The 20,095-nt window shown below is 42.0% G+C and overlaps 1 protein-coding gene across 1 annotated transcript in view; it reads right to left on the reverse strand.

Moving 5' to 3' along the window:
* Window positions 1-3,740: 3,740 nt before the first annotated feature.
* The window catches only part of RBM34 (RNA binding motif protein 34), a 23,900-nt gene continuing 7,545 nt past the window's right edge, over window positions 3,741-20,095 (reverse strand). The window contains exons 6-11 of the mRNA XM_035008488.1: window positions 17,697-17,740; window positions 10,708-10,791; window positions 10,487-10,550; window positions 9,067-9,106; window positions 8,501-8,619; window positions 3,741-4,078 (exon numbers count right to left, since the gene is read on the reverse strand). Of these exons, the coding sequence (XP_034864379.1) occupies window positions 3,800-4,078; window positions 8,501-8,619; window positions 9,067-9,106; window positions 10,487-10,550; window positions 10,708-10,791; window positions 17,697-17,740 (630 nt within the window). The 3' untranslated portion in view covers window positions 3,741-3,799. The remainder of the gene's footprint in view (window positions 4,079-8,500; window positions 8,620-9,066; window positions 9,107-10,486; window positions 10,551-10,707; window positions 10,792-17,696; window positions 17,741-20,095) is intronic.

Here is a 20,095-nt window from a genome sequence, read left to right on the forward strand (position 1 = left end):
GACCTGGAGCCCCCCCCGCCAAATTTTTATCTGGGGTCTGAAGGCAGTCTTGTAGGAAGCTGTGCTCTCTGTGCTCTTAACCTATGAAGTCTGGCCTAATTCTGGGTAGCTGGTGTCAGAAGTTATTATAAGGGTACTTGCGGAAACCTTTAGCTGGAGGCTCTAACCTAGTCCAGGAGTCCGGGAAAGCCCTTCTGCTTATGTGATGATGAACTTGAGACCCTTTGGAAGACGGGAATTGGACCAAAGGTATGTATGCTTTTGCCAGGACTGGGGTGGAGGAGGGAGAGGAGTGTGGAGATGCATTATGTACCAAAGCAAATAATTGAGATTTACACAGAATAACACAGAAAGCTTCTCCTTATGCACTACAAACATTCTCATTCTTCTAGTTCCAAAACGTTGCCAGTGAACTTCAGCTGTTAGAAGTATATCCTGAGCCTCAGGTGTGTTGGAACAAAAGAGACTTGTCCAAGGCCACACAGATGACATGAGGCCTAGCACTCCACTCTCTTGAAAACTTGAACAGACTACATGGCCATTAGATTAAGACTCCTAGGGGCACCTGGGTGGCTCAGTTGGTTAAGCATCTGCCTTCAGCATGGGTCATGATCTCGGGATCCTGGGATCAAGCCCCACATCAGGCTCCCTGTTCAGCAAGGAGCCTGCTTCTCCCTCTGCGTCTCCCCCTGCTCATTCTTTCTCTCCCTGCTCATTCTTTCTCTTCCTCTCTCTCACCCCCAAATAAATAAAATCTTAAGAAAAAAAAAAAAAGATTTCGACTCCTGAATGAACAAAGAACTATCCCTGCGTTGTGCACAGTAAACATGAGGTAAATGTTCAGGTCACTCCTATGATATACCAGGCAACATGTTTATAGAAAGCACAGTTACAGCAACATTTGCGCCTTTTTATCCCTTAACCACTCTACATTTTAAAACACCTGTTGTAAAACATAAGCATAGAATCCTGAAATAGGAACAGCCTGGAACCCCCACACTTGTTTGTGAGTCAAATCATTAGTGAGTTGTGGAATACCCTTAGTGGATCATAACCAGTGTTTTTAATATAGAATTTAAAATATCAGAAAGCAGGGCATCTGGCTCTTGGTTTCAGCTCAGGTCACAATCTCAGGGTCCTGGGATCAAGCCCCCATCAGGCTCCCCACTCAACAGGGAGAGTGCTTAAGATTCTCTCTCTCTCCCTCTCCCTCTGTCCCTCCCCCTGCTCACGCACTCACATGTACTCTCAAATAAATAAATCTTTAAAAATATACATATACCAGAAAGCAACATGTATAGTAAGGACCAATACATGTCAGTTAAACATATCCATGTTTGTACTGGTCGCAAAGTAAAGTTAAAGCTACTACAACAGATCGTAATAAAAAAGTATGAGAACACTGCTCTAGTCCATGTCCCTTATTTCACCAATCAAGATATTTAGATAAAGAGGTTGACAGGCTTGTCCAACATCATGCACACACACAGCCAGAGCTGGGTCAAGAACAAGATGCCCCTACACTCCAGTCCAGGGCTCTTTACACAAAAACCTGGAGACCAAAAGGAGCACTCTATGTTAAAGACTAAAGTTATATAAATTTATATATATATACTATAAATTATACACAGTATAATAGACACTAATATACACACTATAGGATACCCACAAGAAAATTCTATACCATATATACTCTCCATCTACAGTGACAGTCTATACAGGCAAAAGCATCTTTATGTAAGTTTAACTGGGAATATATGCAAAAATGCTCAAGATTATCAAGGAGTAAGTATTTACTAAACTATACTTACGAAAAACTAGATTCTAAGCACCATAGAAGATGCTAAACATGAAATATCCAGTCTCTGGATATAGGAGAATAGAGCTCTGATTTCTACAATTTACATTTTAAAGAACCATTAGGTTTTCCTGGTGCTATGCCCTAAAGAAAGATTTTTTTAAATATCAGTAATAACTCACTCAATCCCCTTATTCACCTGATACACGTGGTATCATAGATTCTGCCTGCCTCAGATCAGCACCCCTGGATTTCTCCCACCCCCTTTCTCCTGCGCACAGATGCAGCTTGGTTAAGATTTGTGAGATGGGCAACAGCCATAGCATGAACTTGAACCCCAGGGGAATGCAATGATATTCTCTCCCCTTATTGAACTTTATACTTTGTGACTTAATTACCATATTTTATCAGAAAATATCCTTTAAATGGGATTTTTTGAAGGACTGTTTCATTCTACTGCATGACACTAATTTAAGAATCACAAGTTTTCCTGGGAGAATATTTTTTCAAATTAAAAAACAGAAATAAAAGTAGAAATTTGCTTGAGACACAGTTTTCCAAGGACTTCAGTAACAAGTTTAATTACTGGTTAAGAAATCAAAGCAACATTTCATATAATATTCTTGGGTTAGTTTATTACTAGGTTGATGAAAGAAAATAAAAACCCAGAACTCCACTTTTCACAAGTTCAAGAGAAAGGGAAAAAAAATTAGTGGCCATTATATAACAGCGCTTAAAACCCTTTCTTCTTAGGGATTGGGATTCGTGTTAGATTAGTATTTCGAGAGCGCCTGGGTGGCTCAGTTGGTTGGGCGACTGCCTTCGGCTCAGGTCATGATCCTGGAGTCCCTGGATCGAGTCCCGCGTCAGGCTCCCTGCTCAGCGGGCAGTCTGCTTTGCCCTCTGACCCTATCCCCTCTCATGTGTTCTCTCTCATTCTCTCTCTCTCAAATAAATAAATAAAATCTTAAAAAAAAAAAAAAAAAAAAGATTAGTATTTCGACTCTGTCTAGGTCCAGTCAGTATTAAGGTGTGTGTGTGTGTATAGTTTAAGTTACTCACTTTAGTCTCATCCCAAGTAATTCTCGAAATAACCATGTGAAGTGTTAATTACATATTTCTAACTTACGCTAATATATAACCACTAACTTACACTAATACATAACCACTAAAATTCTAAGTGTTTACCCTAAGTCTAAAATCTTTAAAACTATACATATATCAGAAAGCAACATGTGTAGTAAGGACCAGTACTGTCATGTGCAACTTTCAGGTCAGTTAAATATATCTGTGTTTCGGGGCGCCTGGGTGGCTCAGTTGTTAAGCGTCTGCCTTTGGCTCAGGTCATGATCCCAGGGTCCTGGGATCGAGCCCCACATCGGGCTCCCTGCTCCGCGGGGAGTCTGCTTCTCCCTCTCCCACTCCCCCTGCTTGTGTTCCCTCTCTCGCTGTGTCTCTGTCAAATAAATAAATAAAATCTTAAAAAAATATATCTACATCTATATCTATATCTATATATCTATCTGTGTTTGTACTGGTCACAAAGTAAAGTTAAAGCTACTACAACAGGGGCGCCTGGGTGGCTCAGTTGGTTGGGCAACTGCCTTCGGCTCAGATCATGATCCTGGAGTCCCGTCAGGCTCCCTGCTCAGCCGGGAGTCTGCTTCTCCCTCTGACCCTCCCCACTCTCATGCTCTATCTCATTCTCTCTCTCAAATAAATAAATAAAATCTTAAAAAAAAAAAGCTACTACAACAGATCTTAATCAAAAGTATGAGAACACTGCTCTAGTCCATCAGCAGAAACACATAATCATTGGTGACTAATCTGCCTACATCTTAAAACAAAGGCTTCAAAGGTGCTATTACAATGTGAATAAACTGAACAGGTTTCCACGTTTCACATGCACCATCCATAAAAAAACTCTGAAACTCAATTCGTGGGTTTACCATATTTTTATTACCAGTTTTTTATTACCATTACAAAATAATCTTTGGGTGGTTACTTCTGTTTTTTCTGTTTCTTAGCTTGTCCAATTTTCTTTTGTCCTTTCTTTTTCTTCTTAATGATAACAGCTTTTTCTCCAATAAACAAACTTTTAGAAGGTCCTACATTTTTTGAAGCAAAATTAAGTCCCTGCTTAGGTTTAACGACATTCTTCAAACTGGGATTTGAGCTTGGTTTTAATTTTTCTTTATTAACAGAACGCATGACTCTGAGTTTTCTTCCCATCAGTTCAGAATTATTTAATTTCAGAGCAAGATGAACAGCATCTTTATTCTGCAATAAAAATCAATATATTAATTTCCACCAGAAATTCCTCTGCAAAGAAACTAGTAAAATTGTGACCTAAACAGATTAGAGCAATTTTCAAGCTTGCCCATAGACAGAAACCCCTCCCATTTCCACCTCCACGAGATTCAATCCCACGGGTTTCAGCAACCGTGCTTGAGGTATTGTTTTCATCATGCTCCTCAAGAATTCCCGCCCCCCCGCCCCCCAGCACTCAGCTGCCTGTCACAACCCAACAGGCTTCATTTTTCTCACTGTAAAAGGCAAGTTTCGGCCAATGACATTAGTCACATGCAATCTTTTAAACCAATCAACCTTGCCTCTCCCAGGCTCTTTCTGCAGAAGCCCCACTGTGTTAGTTGACTTGAGAGAAGGGAACAGTCTCTGAGACGTTGAACTAGATGCCTTGCAGGCCTCCGTGAAGATCCCAAATTCTATTACTCTTTTATTGCAATATAAAACCACTAAATGCTAACAATCCTGAATATTCATGAGATATTTGTTAAGGGACTTCACAAACGTATCAAGTAACAGTAGACAGCAGAGAGACAGTAAGGTAACTCCAATGCAGTCACGATGGAAACAGAAAGCTGTGACCACCTTTCGCAAGAGCTATCTGGTAATAAAACATAGCAAGACTACTAAACATGGTCATATTTCTTTGATGAGGGAACAGAAGGCAAGCTGAGGACAAAGCACAAGCTGATACTCTGCAACCCAACTCCCAGGTGGGATAAGTGTGACATTCGCCAGGCATTCCTGGTTGCCCTTAAACTAAGGGAAGGCAATCCATGGAATGGGAGAAGATATTTGCAAATTACATTTCAGATAAAGGGCTGGTATCCAAGATCTACAAAGAACTTATCAAACTCAACACCCAAAAAACAAATAACCCAGTCACAAAATGGGCAGAAGACATGAACAGACATTTCTCCAAAGAAGACACACAAATGGCTAATAGACATGAAAAGTTGCTCAACATCTCTTGGCATTAGGGAAATACAACCAAAACCACAATGAGATACCACCTCACACAGTCAATTTTAGCCATTAGTCAGAATGGCTAAAATTAACAAGACAGGAAACGACAGATGTTGGCAAGAATATAAGTTGGCAAGAGTAAGGGGACCCCTCTTACATTGTTGGTGGGAATGCAAGCTGGTGCAGCCACTCTGGAAAACAGTATGGAGGTTCCTCAAGACGTTAAAAATAGAGCTACCCTACGATCCAGCAATTGCACTACTAGGTATTTACCCCAAAGATACAGATGTAGTGAAAAGATGGGGCACATGCACCCCAATGTTCATAGCAGCAATGTCCGCAATAGCCAAACTGTGGAAGGAGCCGAGAGGCCCTTTAACAGATGAATGGATAAAAAAGATGTGGTTCATATATACAATGGAATGTTACTCAGCCGTCAGAAAGGATGAATACCCACCATTTGCATCAACATGGATGGAACTGGAGGGGATTATGCTAAGTGAAATAAGTCAGGCTGAGGGCACCTGGGTGGCTCAGTTGGTTAAGCGGCTGCCTTCCGCTCGGGTCACGATCCTGGCGTCCCTGGATCAAGTCCCGCATCGGGCTCCCTGCTTGACAGGGAGTCTGCTTCTCCCTCTGACCCTCCCAACCCTCCCCCCTCTCATGTTCTCTCTCTCTCTCTCTCGCAAATAAATAAATAAATCTTAAACAAACAAACAAAAAAAGAAATAAGTCAGGCTGAGAAGGATAATTATCATATGGTTTCACTCTAGCACGGAAGACCACAGGGGAAGGGAGGGTAAACTGAACGGGAAGAAATCAAAGAGGGAGACAAACCATGAGACTCTGGACTCCAGGAAATAAAGTGAGGGTTACAGAGGGTAGGGGGGTGGGGGAATGGGGTAACTGGGTGATGGGTGTTAAGGAGGGCACATGTTGTGATGAGCACTGGGTGTTATATGCAACTAATGAATCATTGAACACTACATCAAAAACTAATGATGTACTACTATATGCTGGCTAACTGAACATAATAAAAAAGAATAAAATTTTAAAAAATTAAAAAAAAAAACTAAGGGAAGGGAAAAACAAATGGTTAACTGACTGAGATCACAGTCCTGCAGGACATGAATGTCCATCAGTTTACAAAGGTCTTATTTACAAGATAAAAAGCATTCTTATCAATAGCCTAATTTCCAGAGACCCATGGGCTCAATTTCCCAGAGCCCTAACATCACCCTCCCCTCCACAGTGATGTGGGAAACAGAGGCAGAAAGGAATGTAAATAAAATTAAATTTTTTTATAACCTGCAGCCTATTGACAAATACTTGAGATAGGCAAAGTAAAACATTCCTCCAGAATGGACTCCAGGGAACTCTCAACTATCTTTATGGTAATGCCTCACTGGAGGGAAAAACAAATTGCCTTAGCTTAACAATAGCCAGGACTCCAGGATCCTGGGAGTCTTCTTTAGTGTCCTTTTGGACACCTCCCTTTGTCCTTAACTCCCTTAACTCTCAAGGATATAATCAGCCACCCCTCACACTTACAATGCAGCCCTTTCAGACTTCCTGTCCCATGCTTTCATACAATCACCTTTCTGCACCAAAGACATCTCAAGAATTCTTCCTTGGTCATCGGCTCCTGACCCCAACACCAACACTCCAAAAACTACGTCATTTGGCTGCCAACGTGGGGCTTAGTTTTTTCATCTGGACTCCCGAGCTTCAGAGCAAACTTGGTGAGTAATTTCTCTTCTCTTCCTTTACTCTCGTTTCAGGGGTTTTAAAGGAGTACGGTCTTACTGGAACACTCTCATGCTGTTTGTTCAGGCTGCAATCCTCTAGCCCGTGGCTACTCTACCGGGAGGAGAAAGCCCTGCCTTTTGGCTAGAAGTTAGTACCCTGGCTGGAATGGTAAGAAGACCCAGAAACCTGATGCCGTCTCTTTATTCCTGTCCTCATACAAAGTCCTCTGTTTTGGGCACGGAACAGCCACCTAAGTGACTAGCACAGCTACCAATCTTAAGACTCCCAGTGTGAGGTTTCCTCCTCATTGGTCTAATGTGAACCCCTCCACATCTCTGGTCTAGCTACTTCAGGCCAGGAGACCTCCACTGGGAGCTGGCCGAAACCAGTACCCGACTGAATTAAAACCCAACTGGGGACGGGTTTCCTAGAGAAGTTGGCTGTAAAGACTGTATGTGTTGGAATGTCACTTAGATCATGATGGATTTCAATCTTTACTGTTTTCTGTCAATGTCCTCTACTAACTACTTAAATCACAAAACTGGGTAATTTCCACCTTGTAAAATTGGTTTTCTAGTGTTTTCCATGGGTGAAAAATGGCGGGTTCCTCATGGCCTTCACAGCGAGGCAAACTCAGTCCATACACTAGGCACCCATCTATAGCCTAGGATGCAGGGGGGAAGCAGGGGGACGCCAGTATCTCCTACAGGGCCTTTTACAGCTGGCCTGCCTTCATGACAAGGTAGGATGGTGATCAACAGCGATTTTCATTTGAGGGATGCCTCTGGTCGCTTTGACACCCAGAACCTCTGACATATCCTGGTGGGCCACCACCTGAGAGTCAGCCGAGGTGGGGGGCTGGGTTTGCAGGGTGTTTGTGCTTTGTCCTCAGCTTGCCTTCTGCTCCCTCATTATCTCAACCTAGTCAGTAATAGCCTGTTGGGAATCTATCCTAAAGAAGTAATCAAAAACTGCAGGCAACTATTTGAAGAAAAAAAAAAAACTACTTCAATTTCATTATTCAGGGAAAAAGAACACTGCAAATTTCCAACATTTGGGAAACATTAGGGAAAAGACAGTATAAATTATTTTACATCGCTTGATGGAACATACTTACACAACAGAAAACAACACAAAGCAGGTTGCAAAGTATGTTTATATGTTCACAGACAGAAGTTCAACTATATAAAAGACACAGAAAAAACTGAAAGGAAATGTTTTAATGGGTGCTTGTAGAGGGAAGAAAAACTTAAGTGCCATCAGGTAGTATGTATATTCTAATAGTATGTATGTTCTAAAGCAATAGGCATGAAACATTGGGTAATAGTGAGCCAAATATAACCAATTTTGTACAAACACTAAAATTTTCCTTCTGCTTGCATGAACAGTCAATTCTTTTCTCCATTTCATGTAAGGTGGAAATTCAGAGATTTAATACCTTAAATGTCCAATATCTAACACATTATTTAATGACATTAATATGGAGAAAAAGGGAACTAGCATGGCTTTTGGTGAGGTGCAATTACAGGAACAATACTCTATTATGGCAGGGTAGGAGTTTAGGTTTCTGAAGATGGAATTTGAAGGTGACGGTGACAATTTTGTCTGAGTGATGAAAGAGCAGTGACAGCCTGTCCAGCACATTTCAGAGGACAGTGACAATGCACTAGTCTCCCATACCTCAAAGAGCACATAGCCGAACCCTCTGCCAATTCCAGTAGCTCGGTCTCTCACAATCCTTACTGCTACAATACTCCCACAATCCAAAAAATGCTCCTCAACCACAGATTCTTCAACTTCTAAAAACAAATTCAACCAAGGTTAAGTAAGGACAAGATCGCCTTAGAAAAAGCTGGAGATGTTAAATAATACAGCAAATTAATATAATATAGTTAATAGAGCAAGCCCCACGAAAATTAGTCAAGTTAACATTCTATGCTTTTTCATGTTAGTCTTAAAGCAAAACATTAAGTTACTACTCAGTTGTTATTTTCCTGTTATTTATTTTTGTTTAAGATTTTATTTTTATTTATTTGACAAAGAGAGCACAAGCTGGGGGAACAGTAGGAGGGTGAGGGAGAAGCAGGCTCCCCACCAAGCAGGGAGCCCGACGCAGGGCTTGATCCCAGGACTCTGGGATCATGACCTGAGCCGAAGACAGACGCCCAACCATCTGAGCCACCCAGGCGCCCCTTTCCTGTTATTTTAATGATAAATGGGTACTTTATTCATTTAAACAAACTTACTGTATGGGAGATTCCCCACAAACACTGATCTCTTGTCCCTCTGAAACATAAAGAGGGTTAATAAAAATCACTGGAGCAGAAAATGGAAGTCATCCTAAAATCCACTCTTTCCCTTACCCGCCGTATCTGACGGGTCTCCATCTCCTGATCTGACTACACACCAGTCCCCTGTTTGATTGTTTCTTCCGTCTTCCTCCCTGAAAGTGAGTAAGCACCAGAGGAAGTAGTTTTTTGTTCATAGCTAGCTCTTAACACATGGCCGTGCTCAAGAAGGGCATGCTAGATGGGCAAACTCTCTCTGTACCGGGCCAGACAGCAAGTATGTTAGGCTTTGCCGGCCATGTTCTAACTACCCCCCCCTCTGCCCATCATGGCACATTAACACCTAACCTAATGGGTATGGCTGTGTGCTAATAAGACTTTAAATAACACAGGCAGCAGACAGATCTGGCCCTCAGGATGGGTCAATGATAAAAGCCAAAGAGGTTTACCAGGCCTTGGTCATTTCTCAACTAGGTCACTCTGACACCCAACTCTGATTCTGTGGTGAACTCTTATAACGCAGCCTTCATCCACTGTGAGAGACCTTTGTAAACTGCAAATTTCCTGCATTTAAACCTGTGGGATTGCTCCTGGACAAAATCCAGCCTCCTCAACATGGCAGACCACAGTCTTCATGATTTGGCCTCTCCTATTTCTCCAACAGCAACTCTTAACTGCCGCTCCTCCTCACACTCCACCTGCTCATAATTGTATCAAGCTCTTGCTGTTCCCTAAGCAAATTAAGTTTTGGCCCCCACCACATATACTGTTTAAAATTTCTTTGGCCTAGGTAACACTGACTCATCTTTCAAGTCTGACAGAGCACCTATTCTCCTGGAAGCCCTCCCAAGAAGTCTCTTCTTGCTGGCACGTCCCCAAGTCAAGTGTCCCATTCCTAAGCTGACAAAGCATCCTGTGTATTTGTCATAAAATAGTGTCACAACCAGCCCATCTGTCTGTCTTCACCTTTATACCGTGAACCTCTAGAGAACTGAGACTATATATATCTCGGCACTGCATGCCTGACACAGGTAGGGACCCAAAACCTGTTTAAAGAGCAACTGAACTTTCTCGATCTCAGTATATGAAATAAGGTACTGGCCCTGATGGATCTCCAACATCCTTTGCAGGCTACCTCTCTCTGATTACTTGATCTAGGGGTTGGGGTGGGAGAACCGTGTTCCCAGAAGCTGTTGGCTAAGGTCCTTGTACCACTCTGGGCACCAACACTGTGACCACACAGGGCAAAAGTGTCTCCTCCTCTGCTTCCCTCACATTCACTGCTGATTCCACTCCTCTCCTAGCAAAAGCTCAGAAGAAAATGTTTCTCTCTCTGAGACTCTAGTTAAGTTCTTTAAACAACTCAAGTACTACTTACAGATGAAGTCTCAGATGCAAGATCAACTCTAATACGAAATCCATCTGCAATTTGGGCACCATTTCTGTATTACAAATACGAAGGGGGAAGATGGCTGTTAAAAATGAGCACCAAATATTAACTGTAAATATTCAGTCTAAAGTCAAACCAAAGAATAAAGCATGTACTCATATATACTTAAATACAATCATTCTGTCCAAATCTCAAATAAGTAAAATTACCTTTTCAATGCTTTTGTAGCAGCGCTCTCGTCCTTAAACACAACATAAGCATTAATATTTTTCTGATCAGGATGAATTTTACGTCTATACAACAACAAAAAAAGACAATATAAAATCTGTTAATCTCAAAGTCACTGAAACAATACAGCTTGTTCCCTACTCACTCTCAATCAACACATACGACAAGAATTCCTGGGGGAAGCTTCATCTCTTTTAATAAACCTTTAGTAACAACTCAAAAAATAACACACAACTTTTTACATGTCGCCTGTGCCGTATTAGTCATCGATCACTATGAAAGAGCAAGCAGGACCTCCGTGCCATGCTACAAGGCTAGAAACGAGAATCTTAGCTGGAGCTCTGTACCTAAACACACATATAAGTAGATGTGACAGCCAACTTGATTTGTCCTTTTTACTGTAAAATAAAAGCTACCCAAAACTGTACAGCTTAGAGAAATATTAAAGCCCAATACCCTTGCAGTCATTGCCCACCCCAAAGCCTCTGTCTGTGCCTCCCCTCCTCCAAAGGTAACCACCACCCCCCCTTTTACAGAAACCATTTCCTTGCATGTCTGCACGGTTTTGTCATTCAAATGTGTATTCCTTTTTACTTTATTTTTATTTATTTGAGAGAGAGACAGAAAGAGGAGCAGGAGGAGGGGCAGAGGGAGAGCAGACTCCCTACTGAGTGGGGAGCCCGACATGGGGCTCGATCCCAGGGCCCAGAGGTCATGACCTGAGCCAAAACCAGAGTCAGACACTCAACCGACTGAGCCACCTAGGCACCCCTGCAGGATTCTCCTTTTCTCTCTCTACCTTACTGTTCAACCTATCAAATATTCCAAAGCCTGGACTTCGTGGAGTGCAAGCCCACAGTATAGTTCAACGTGTACCTCTGTCCTCCCTATTTTCTTGGCAAATTGGCAGCCAGACCCAGAGGTGTGATAGGACACAGACTGGACTCCTTTGTCAGGACTGGAGGTAGTGCTGTATTTTCAATAGGAAGCATGCTATGACTGGTTTTCACTTTTTTTTTTTTTTTAAGTTTTTATTTATTTGACACAGAGAGAGAGAGAGAGAGAGCGCACAAGTAGGCAGAGAGGCAGGCAGAGGAACAGGGAGAAGGAGGCTCCCCGCTGAGCAGGGAGCCGATGCGGGGCTCGATCCCAGGACCCTGGGATCATGACCTGAGCCGAAGGCAGCCGCTTAACCAACTGAGCCACCCAGGTGCCCCTGGTTTTCACTCTTTTTTAATGACTGCAGCTATTGCTGCTCAATGCCTACACCCACTAATTCACTAGGTTTGCAAAAATGGTCATGTAATTTAGATGTGAACAATCATCAAAAAGAGCCTAGTAATGACCACAGATTCTTCTCTGAAGACATGAACCTATCGTCTTTGAAGTAGCAAAAATGCTAATAAACAAATGAGTACCATCAAAAAAGATACTAGGAAACGTCAGGGCATTTCTCATGGCGTTCTATAATTATATGCTACACTATCTGATAGTTTTATATTGATAAAACCAGGTATGGTTTATTGAATGCCTAATATAATACTGGCACCATGTTAGACATTTTCTGTATTTTATTTAATCTCACATCTCTGACATGGGTATTACTTTCCTGATTTTATGGATAAGGAAGCTGAGTGCCATGACCACAAGGCAAGGAGTGGCCAGCCTAGGACTTAAAACAAGCCTAGTTGACTCGAGAGAGCCCCTCCTCGGGTCCTGCAACACAGAGCTGCCGAAAACATCCTCATCAGCACGTCCTAGGGCGATCCTAGTGTTGTAATGTTTGCATCCTCCCCAAACTCATATGTTGAAATCCATTTAATGCCCAATGTTATGGTAATAGAAGGTGAGGCCTTTGGGCGTAGCTGAGGTCATGAGGGTGGAGTCCTCATGAACAGGAACAAGGCTCTTAAAAAGACCCCACAGAGCTCCTAGCCCCTTTTTTATCTTACTGTTTAACCTATAAAATGTGAGGGCACAGTGAGAAGGCCCTGGCTATGAGTCAGGAAGCTGACCCTCACCAGAATGCAACCATGCTGGCATCCCATTCTCTGACTTCCCAGCCTCTGAAACTGAGAAATTTCTATTGTTTGTAAAAGCCATCTAGTCTGCGGCATTTTGTTATAGCAGCCCACATGGGCTATGACAAACCCCAAGACAAACTAAATGGAAAGTGACTTTAAAAACTCTTAATTGGTGGCACCTGGGTGGCTCAGTTGGTTAAGCGGCTGCCTTTGGCTCAGTTCATGATCCCAGGGTCCTGGGATCGAGCCCCGCATCAGGCTCCCTGCTCAGTGGGGAGCCTGCTTCTCCCTCTCTGCCTACTTGTGCGTGTTCTCTCTCTCTATCTCTCTCTGTGTCAAATAAATAAATAAAAACTTTAAAAAAAAAAAATAAAGACTCTTAAATGTACTCTGTTACTTGACGATCAAAGACCCTTGCTTGGCACAGGGAATGAAGAGGTCAAGAATGCAGTGCTGCTCCTTTCTTGTGGCAAGAACATGTTTTGTATCAAGCTTGATGGATGATTTAAAAACACTAATGATATCTAGAGTTCTACCTAGAAGGTAGAAAGCCAGGAATAGCATCATTCCCACCCTAAACAGTAAGAAGCCGGACAGCCTACAACACTTTTTTTTTTTTTTTTAAGATTTTATTTCTTTATTTGAGACAGAGAGAATGAGAGACAGCATGAAAGGGAGGAGGGTCAGAGGGAGAAGCAGACTCCCTGCCGAGCAGGGAGCCCGATGTGGGACTCGATCCCGGGACTCCAGGATCATGACCTGAGCCGAAGGCAGTCGCTTAACCAACTGAGCCACCCAGGCGCCCCTACAACACTAACTTTTGCTGAAGCCCCCAGAGCTGAAGACGAAGGGAAACCAAGCAGCCTGAAACCTAGGCAAAGACAGGCCCATTGGAGGAGACAGCAGGCAGCTCTGGCTCACAGGACGGGTGCCAGACAAGCCAGCTGAACCGATTTCAGCTAGGACTTAAAAAATTGCTAAAGCCTAGTGTGGGCTAGCCTGAAATGCAATCTCTAGAGGCCGCCAACACGGGGGTGCACACCCACTAGCAGGCTCTGCTCCACTGACCTCTGCCGGGGTCCCTGGGAATGACTGAGGTCAGGCGTGAACCCAAAAGCATCCGTGGGGGTGTGCGCTGGAGAAGAGAAGGGCCAAGGCTAGTGTGGGAAGGCCACAAAGCCCCACCTGGATTCTTCTCCCTACAGAGAGGGCTAAGCTGCTGGGGCAGAGACAGCAAAGTCTGTTACCCCCAGGGCACAGGGAATACCCTTGTGGCCAGAGGAAGGGAGGCCTCCTATCACAGGGCAAGGAGTAGGAAATGTTCTCCAGCACAAGACCCACCAAAGGCACAAGGCAGAGTGTGGCTGCCATGGGAGGGAGGGCCGGTTGGGTGCACGGATACACAGATAGACAGGGCCTGAACCAGGCCAGAAGAAACCATGAACCAGGTTCATCTGAGGCTGAACCAGGACAGAAGAAACCCCACTGCCCTTGACCAGACCACCACCAAAAAAAAAAGCACTCTCTACATTGGATCTTCAATAAAATTTAAAACTTTTGCTCTTCAAAAGACACCTTTAAATAAGTTAGTCACAGACTGGGGCAAAATATCCAAAACATATATATCAGAAAAAGGTCTTACATCCACAATAAAGAACTCTACACAACTCAATAATAAGCCAGGGCTCCTGGGTGGCTCAGTCGGTTAAGCGTCGACTCTTGATTTCCGCTCAGGTCATGATCTCAGGGTTGTGAAATTGAGCCCCATATCGGGCTCCACACGTGGAGCCTGCTTAAGATTCTTTGTCTCCCTTTCCCTCTGCCCACCCCCACTCTCTCTAAAAAAAAAAAAAAAAAAAAAAAGACAAGCCACCAGAAAATAGGCAAAATTTCTGACCTGACACTTCTTCTCCAAAGAACAGATACAAATATCCAATAAGCAAGTGAAAAGACACTCGATATCTTTACTTATCAGCAAAACAGAAACTGAAACCACATGACAAACCTTTTGAATGGCTAAAATTAAATGACAACATCAAGTGTTGGTGAGGATTTGAAGCAACTGGAGTTCTCACACAGCTGGTGGAATATAAAATGATGCGACCACTTTGGAAATTAATTTGGCATCTTCTTAGAAAATTGACATCTACCCACCACAAGACCCAGCAATCCCACACCTCCAGATACTTTAGCAAGAAAAATAATTTGTACACCAATGTTTTTAGAACCTTTATTCGTGATAACCCCAACCCAGAAATAACCTGAATATTCATCAAACTGGTCAATAGATGAACACATTTTGGTACAGCCACACCATGGACTACTACTGGGCAATAAAAAAAAAAACAACAAAAAACAAGCCACTGAACAGCCAACACTATGAGCAAATCTCAAAATCATCATGCTGAGCAAAAAAAGTAGCTAACAGAGCAACTCCTGCATGATGAGTCCATTTACATAAAATTCTAGAAAATGCACACCAACAGAGACAGGGAGCAGGTCAGTGGTTGCTTGGGGACGGGGGGGGGGTGATGATACCCAGAGTGATGAAGTATTCAGTATCTTTAAGATTTTATTTATTTATTTGAGAGAGAGAGAGAGAGCATGAGTAGAGGGGAGGGGCAGAGGAAGAAGCAGATTCCCCACTAAGCAAGGAGCCTGATGCAGGGCTCAATCCCAGGACCCTGGGATCACGACCCAAGCCAAAGGCAGCCACTCAACTGACTGAGCCACCCAGGTCCCCAGTATTCAGTATGTTCATGAGTATGTACATATGCTAAAATCATAAAATTTTACATTTCAAATATATGCAGTTTATTGAACGTAAGTTATACCTTAATAAAGTAGAAACAAGGCTAAAAGAATTGACTATATGAAAAAGCAAAGTAAGTTTTACATGGCAAAATCCTCCAAGCAAAAAAGCAACTGAAAATAAGGAAAAATATTTGCTAACTCAAATCACTAAAGCTAATTTCCTTAACATCCCACAGATCAATGAGAAACAATTCAACAACAAAAAACTGGGCAAATGATAGTAATAATTCAGATAAAAGGAAGCACAAAAGACTCCTGAATATATGAAAAGATGCTCACTCATGAGAGAAATGGAAATTACAAATATCATTTTTCACTATCATTGAAAAGCTCAAAAACATACATTTGTAAAGGTGTAGGAATACACATAGGCTACCATCTCTGGGATAGTAGTCAAAATTACAAATGCAAATACCCTTTTAACCAAACAATTCCACTACTAGAAGTTTATCCTACAGGTAATTCTCACATGTACAAAATTACACACGAACAAGGTTATTCACTCAAGCATTATTTGTTAATGGCCAAAAGACTGGAAAAACGGCTCAATATCCATGAGTAGAGAGTTTGTTGATACAAGTTATCGTATACCTTACAGAACACTGAGATGCTCTGAAAAAGAATAGGGAAGCAATTTTTACACTGATAAACAGATCTCCAGTTTATAGTAAGTGGAAAAAAGGAAATGTGGAGTACACATGTTGAATACCACCGCATCAAAAGTTACATGTGGGGAGAACGTATATATTTGTGTATCAACTTGTAAATGCATAAAATGTCTCTAGGAGGTTATACAAAAAAGTAAAAATAGCAGCTGCCTAGGGCAGGAAATTGGCTGACTAGGGAAAAAGGTCTAGGAGAGAAACTTTCCATTCCATACACTTTTTTTTTTTTAAGTAGCCTCCATGCCCAGTGTAGAGCCCAACACAGGGCTCGAACTCACAACCCTGAGATCAAGACCTGAGCTAAGATCAAGAGTTGGACGCTTAACTGACTGAGCCACCCAGGCACCCCCAAAGTATATTATTATATTTTATCTAATATAACTATATCTATATAGAGATGTAATCTGTATACCTATTAATATAACTGTATCTAATATATACACCTCCTTGTAAAATCTATTATTTCATGTCCTAGTTAGGAAAAAAAACCAACATTAGAGATTAATAGGAAACCCTGCATAGAACTGAAAGTAAATGAGAAATAAAGGTTGTACACTTTATTTTTTATTTATTTATTTATTTTTTTTTAAAGATTTTATTTATTTATTTGAGACAGAGAGAATGAGAGACAGAGAGCATGAGAGGGAGGAGGGTCAGAGGGAGAAGCAGACTCCCTGCCGAGCAGGGAGCCCGATGCGGGACTCGATCCCGGGACTCCAGGATCATGACCTGAGCCGAAGGCAGTCGCTTAACCAACTGAGCCACCCAGGCGCCCAAAAGGTTGTACACTTTAAACTTACATGTTATATGTCAATTATATTTCAATTTTTAAGATTAATGAGAAATAAAGAAGAGTAAAGAAACATGAATGTCTCATCCTTGGCACCAGTTGGATAGGAGGGTAGGGGAAAATCCCGAGAATATGAACCACAAAGCCACACTACCAGCATGGTCCCCAAACCTTCAGAGAGCTTGAAGTGGTATTGGGCTGGTAGCATCCCCCAGGTGACTGAAGCAAACTTGAATCCTCTCTGGAAAAACCTGACCAGCCAATGGCAACTATGGGGGGCATCCTGATCTTCAGGTGCATCCTGACATCAAAATGTTAAGATATGGGAAAATGTGTGCCTTAGAATTGATAAAATATGGTATTTAAGATTTACACTAGAATATCTAAGCACAAAACTTTCTTATTCTCTTCCAAACACTATGCTCGATTAAACATCCTTGAAATTTCTCATGACACATTTTCTACTTAGTTATTTTATGATACTTTCTGTGACTCTACTATTTTTGTTAAGGCTTAAAGACAAACATCTGACAAGTTTACATGCTATTACAAACATAAGAAAATGGTCACGTATGATGTCTTACCCAAATATAAAAATCCATGAAAACATGATCTCAACTTTTAACCAAAATGAAATAGAGTTTTAAACTACTCCATTTCTGTAATTATAAACTTACTTTATTGCTGCCAACTTTTTGGACAAAGTTCCCTCTGCTGGAATCTTTTAAGAGAAAAAAAAAGAGTATTAAAGAAAATTCATTATTTGAAATACTACTTCAAACTAATTGTATTTAAATTAATTGAATTCTAAATATCTTATTCTGATGTGATATGATTAAAAACATTCAAGGGAGGGCGCCTGGGTGGCTCAGTCGTTAAGCGTCTGCCTTCGGCTCAGGTCATGATCCCAGGGTCCTGGGATCGAGTCCCACATCGGGCTCCCTGCTCGGCAGGAAGCCTGCTTCTCCCTCTCCCATTCCCCCTGCTTGTGTTACTGCTCTCGCTGTCTCTCTCTCTGTCAAATAAATAAATAAAATCTTAAAAAAAAAAAAAAAAAAAATTCAAGGGAAATGAATGAAATGAAAATGAAACTGAGTCCTGTCCTAACGTTGTATTAATGGGATCTGGTGGCGTAGGACAAAATTTTCCAATGCTATAGGACCATATTCAGATTTCACAGGCATTAACTCTCCATCTAGATGGAAGTAAACATAATGTGCCCTCAAACTGTGTCAGATGACGCAAAGGAGTCTCTGGTCATGAGGGGACACTGATGTTGAAGACATGTATGAAAAATATAAGGAAAACTTTTATAAAATAAGCTTGGAAAAAGGCAACATTTCTAAATTAATATTTTATTGTAAATTCTATAGGATTTTAAATATGTTGAATTAAATTGGTAAAAAATGTAAAGACATATTACCCATGTGACATCCATGTCTAAGAGTTGATATCTGCCAGCTGGCAAAAACAACAACAACAACATGGTATCTTTAATCAGGCAAATAAGGGAAAACCCTTTACATTCAAGCTCACTTTATTTTCAGTCATATACAGTATTCCTTTAGTACTACTTAAGAGTGAAGGGGGTAGGGAGGGACAATTTTATGGAGGAGATGGAGACTCAAGTCAGCAACTGTGACTGTCAGCGATGTGCCAATATACTCAGGTACTGAGCAGACAAAGGTGAAAAGATACAGACCCTGCAAGTTCACCGACCAGGACCACCTATGAATGTCAATTTAATTCAGGGCAGTAACTATAAATCTCCTCTGGAAATATTTCTTAGTCATCCGATATGTAGCAAAATTAGGAAATTCTCAGTTTGTCCTGTTCAGACTACTAACATACAGTCAACATGGACAGTTTAACAGTCCAAGACATGAGAAATGGCCCAGTGAATAATCAACCGGTGAATGACAGTTATCGAAACACATTTACTGGGTGCCTTCTAGAGGCCTGCAGACATCTAGATCCTGTTATTGAAGATACAAATGAGTAAGTATAACATAAGGCAATAAGGTACAAGAATAATTTAGAGGGGAAAAATACCACTTGATGGTATAAAGTATCAGGAAAAACTTGAATAAGTGACTTTTTATTAAATTTTTTATTATTTTTTTAAAAGATTTATTTATTTGAGGGAGCGCACACGTACATGCATGCAGAAGTGGGGGCAGGGGGAGCAGAGGGAGAGGGAGAGAGAATCCCAAGTGGACTCCATGCTGAGCCCAACACAGGGCTCAGTCCCACAACCCTGAGATCATGACCTGAGCCGAAATCAAGAATCGGATGTTTAACCGACTGAGCCACCCAGGCACCCCTTGACATTTTTTTTTTTTTTAAGATTTTATTTATTTATTTGACAGAGAGAGAGACAGCGAGAGAGGGAACACAAGCAGGGGGAGTGGGAGAGGGAGAAGCAGGCTTCCCACCGAGCAGGGAGCCCGATGTGGGTTTCGATCCCAGGACCCTGGGATCACGACCTGAGCCGAAGGCAGTCGCTTAACCAACTGAGCCACCCAGGCGCCCTTGCCCCTTGACATTTTAATTGTCTGCAGAAACACAGATAGTACCTTACTAGGCAAAATGAGACTTCAAGGAGAATTCCCAACAAACAAATGAACTGAGCAAAAGGACAGGAGTGAGAAAGCCCAAGTGCATGATCAGCACTGAGGGAAGCTCTGGGGCTGCAGCAGAGTGACATGTGGAGGCACACAGGGCCTCGGGACCAGGCTGTGACGAGTGTCAGGCTCAGAACCAGGACAGATTTCACTCACAGCAAGAAAAATGTAAGGCTTTTAGGTAATTCCATATATGTTTGATGTGCACAATGTGCAGGTACTGGTGACCCAGGGATGAGCAAGACAAACAGGGTATTTGCAATCACGGCTTTCAGTCAGGTGGGGCGCACAAACAATGTAGCAATTACGGAACCGAATCATAAGGACTATGATGAAGCTGGAGAGTGCACAGCAGGGTCAACACACAGACCAGTAATCCAGGGACAGGAAGAATCTGGCCAGGCTCCGAGAGAGAGAGAGAGAGAGAGAGAGAGAGAGAGAGAGAGAGAGAG

Source organism: Mirounga leonina, unplaced genomic scaffold (genome assembly GCF_011800145.1).
Source record: "Mirounga leonina isolate KUSES-001 unplaced genomic scaffold, KU_Mleo_1.0 Mir_152, whole genome shotgun sequence".
Taxonomy (NCBI): Eukaryota; Metazoa; Chordata; class Mammalia; order Carnivora; family Phocidae; genus Mirounga; species Mirounga leonina.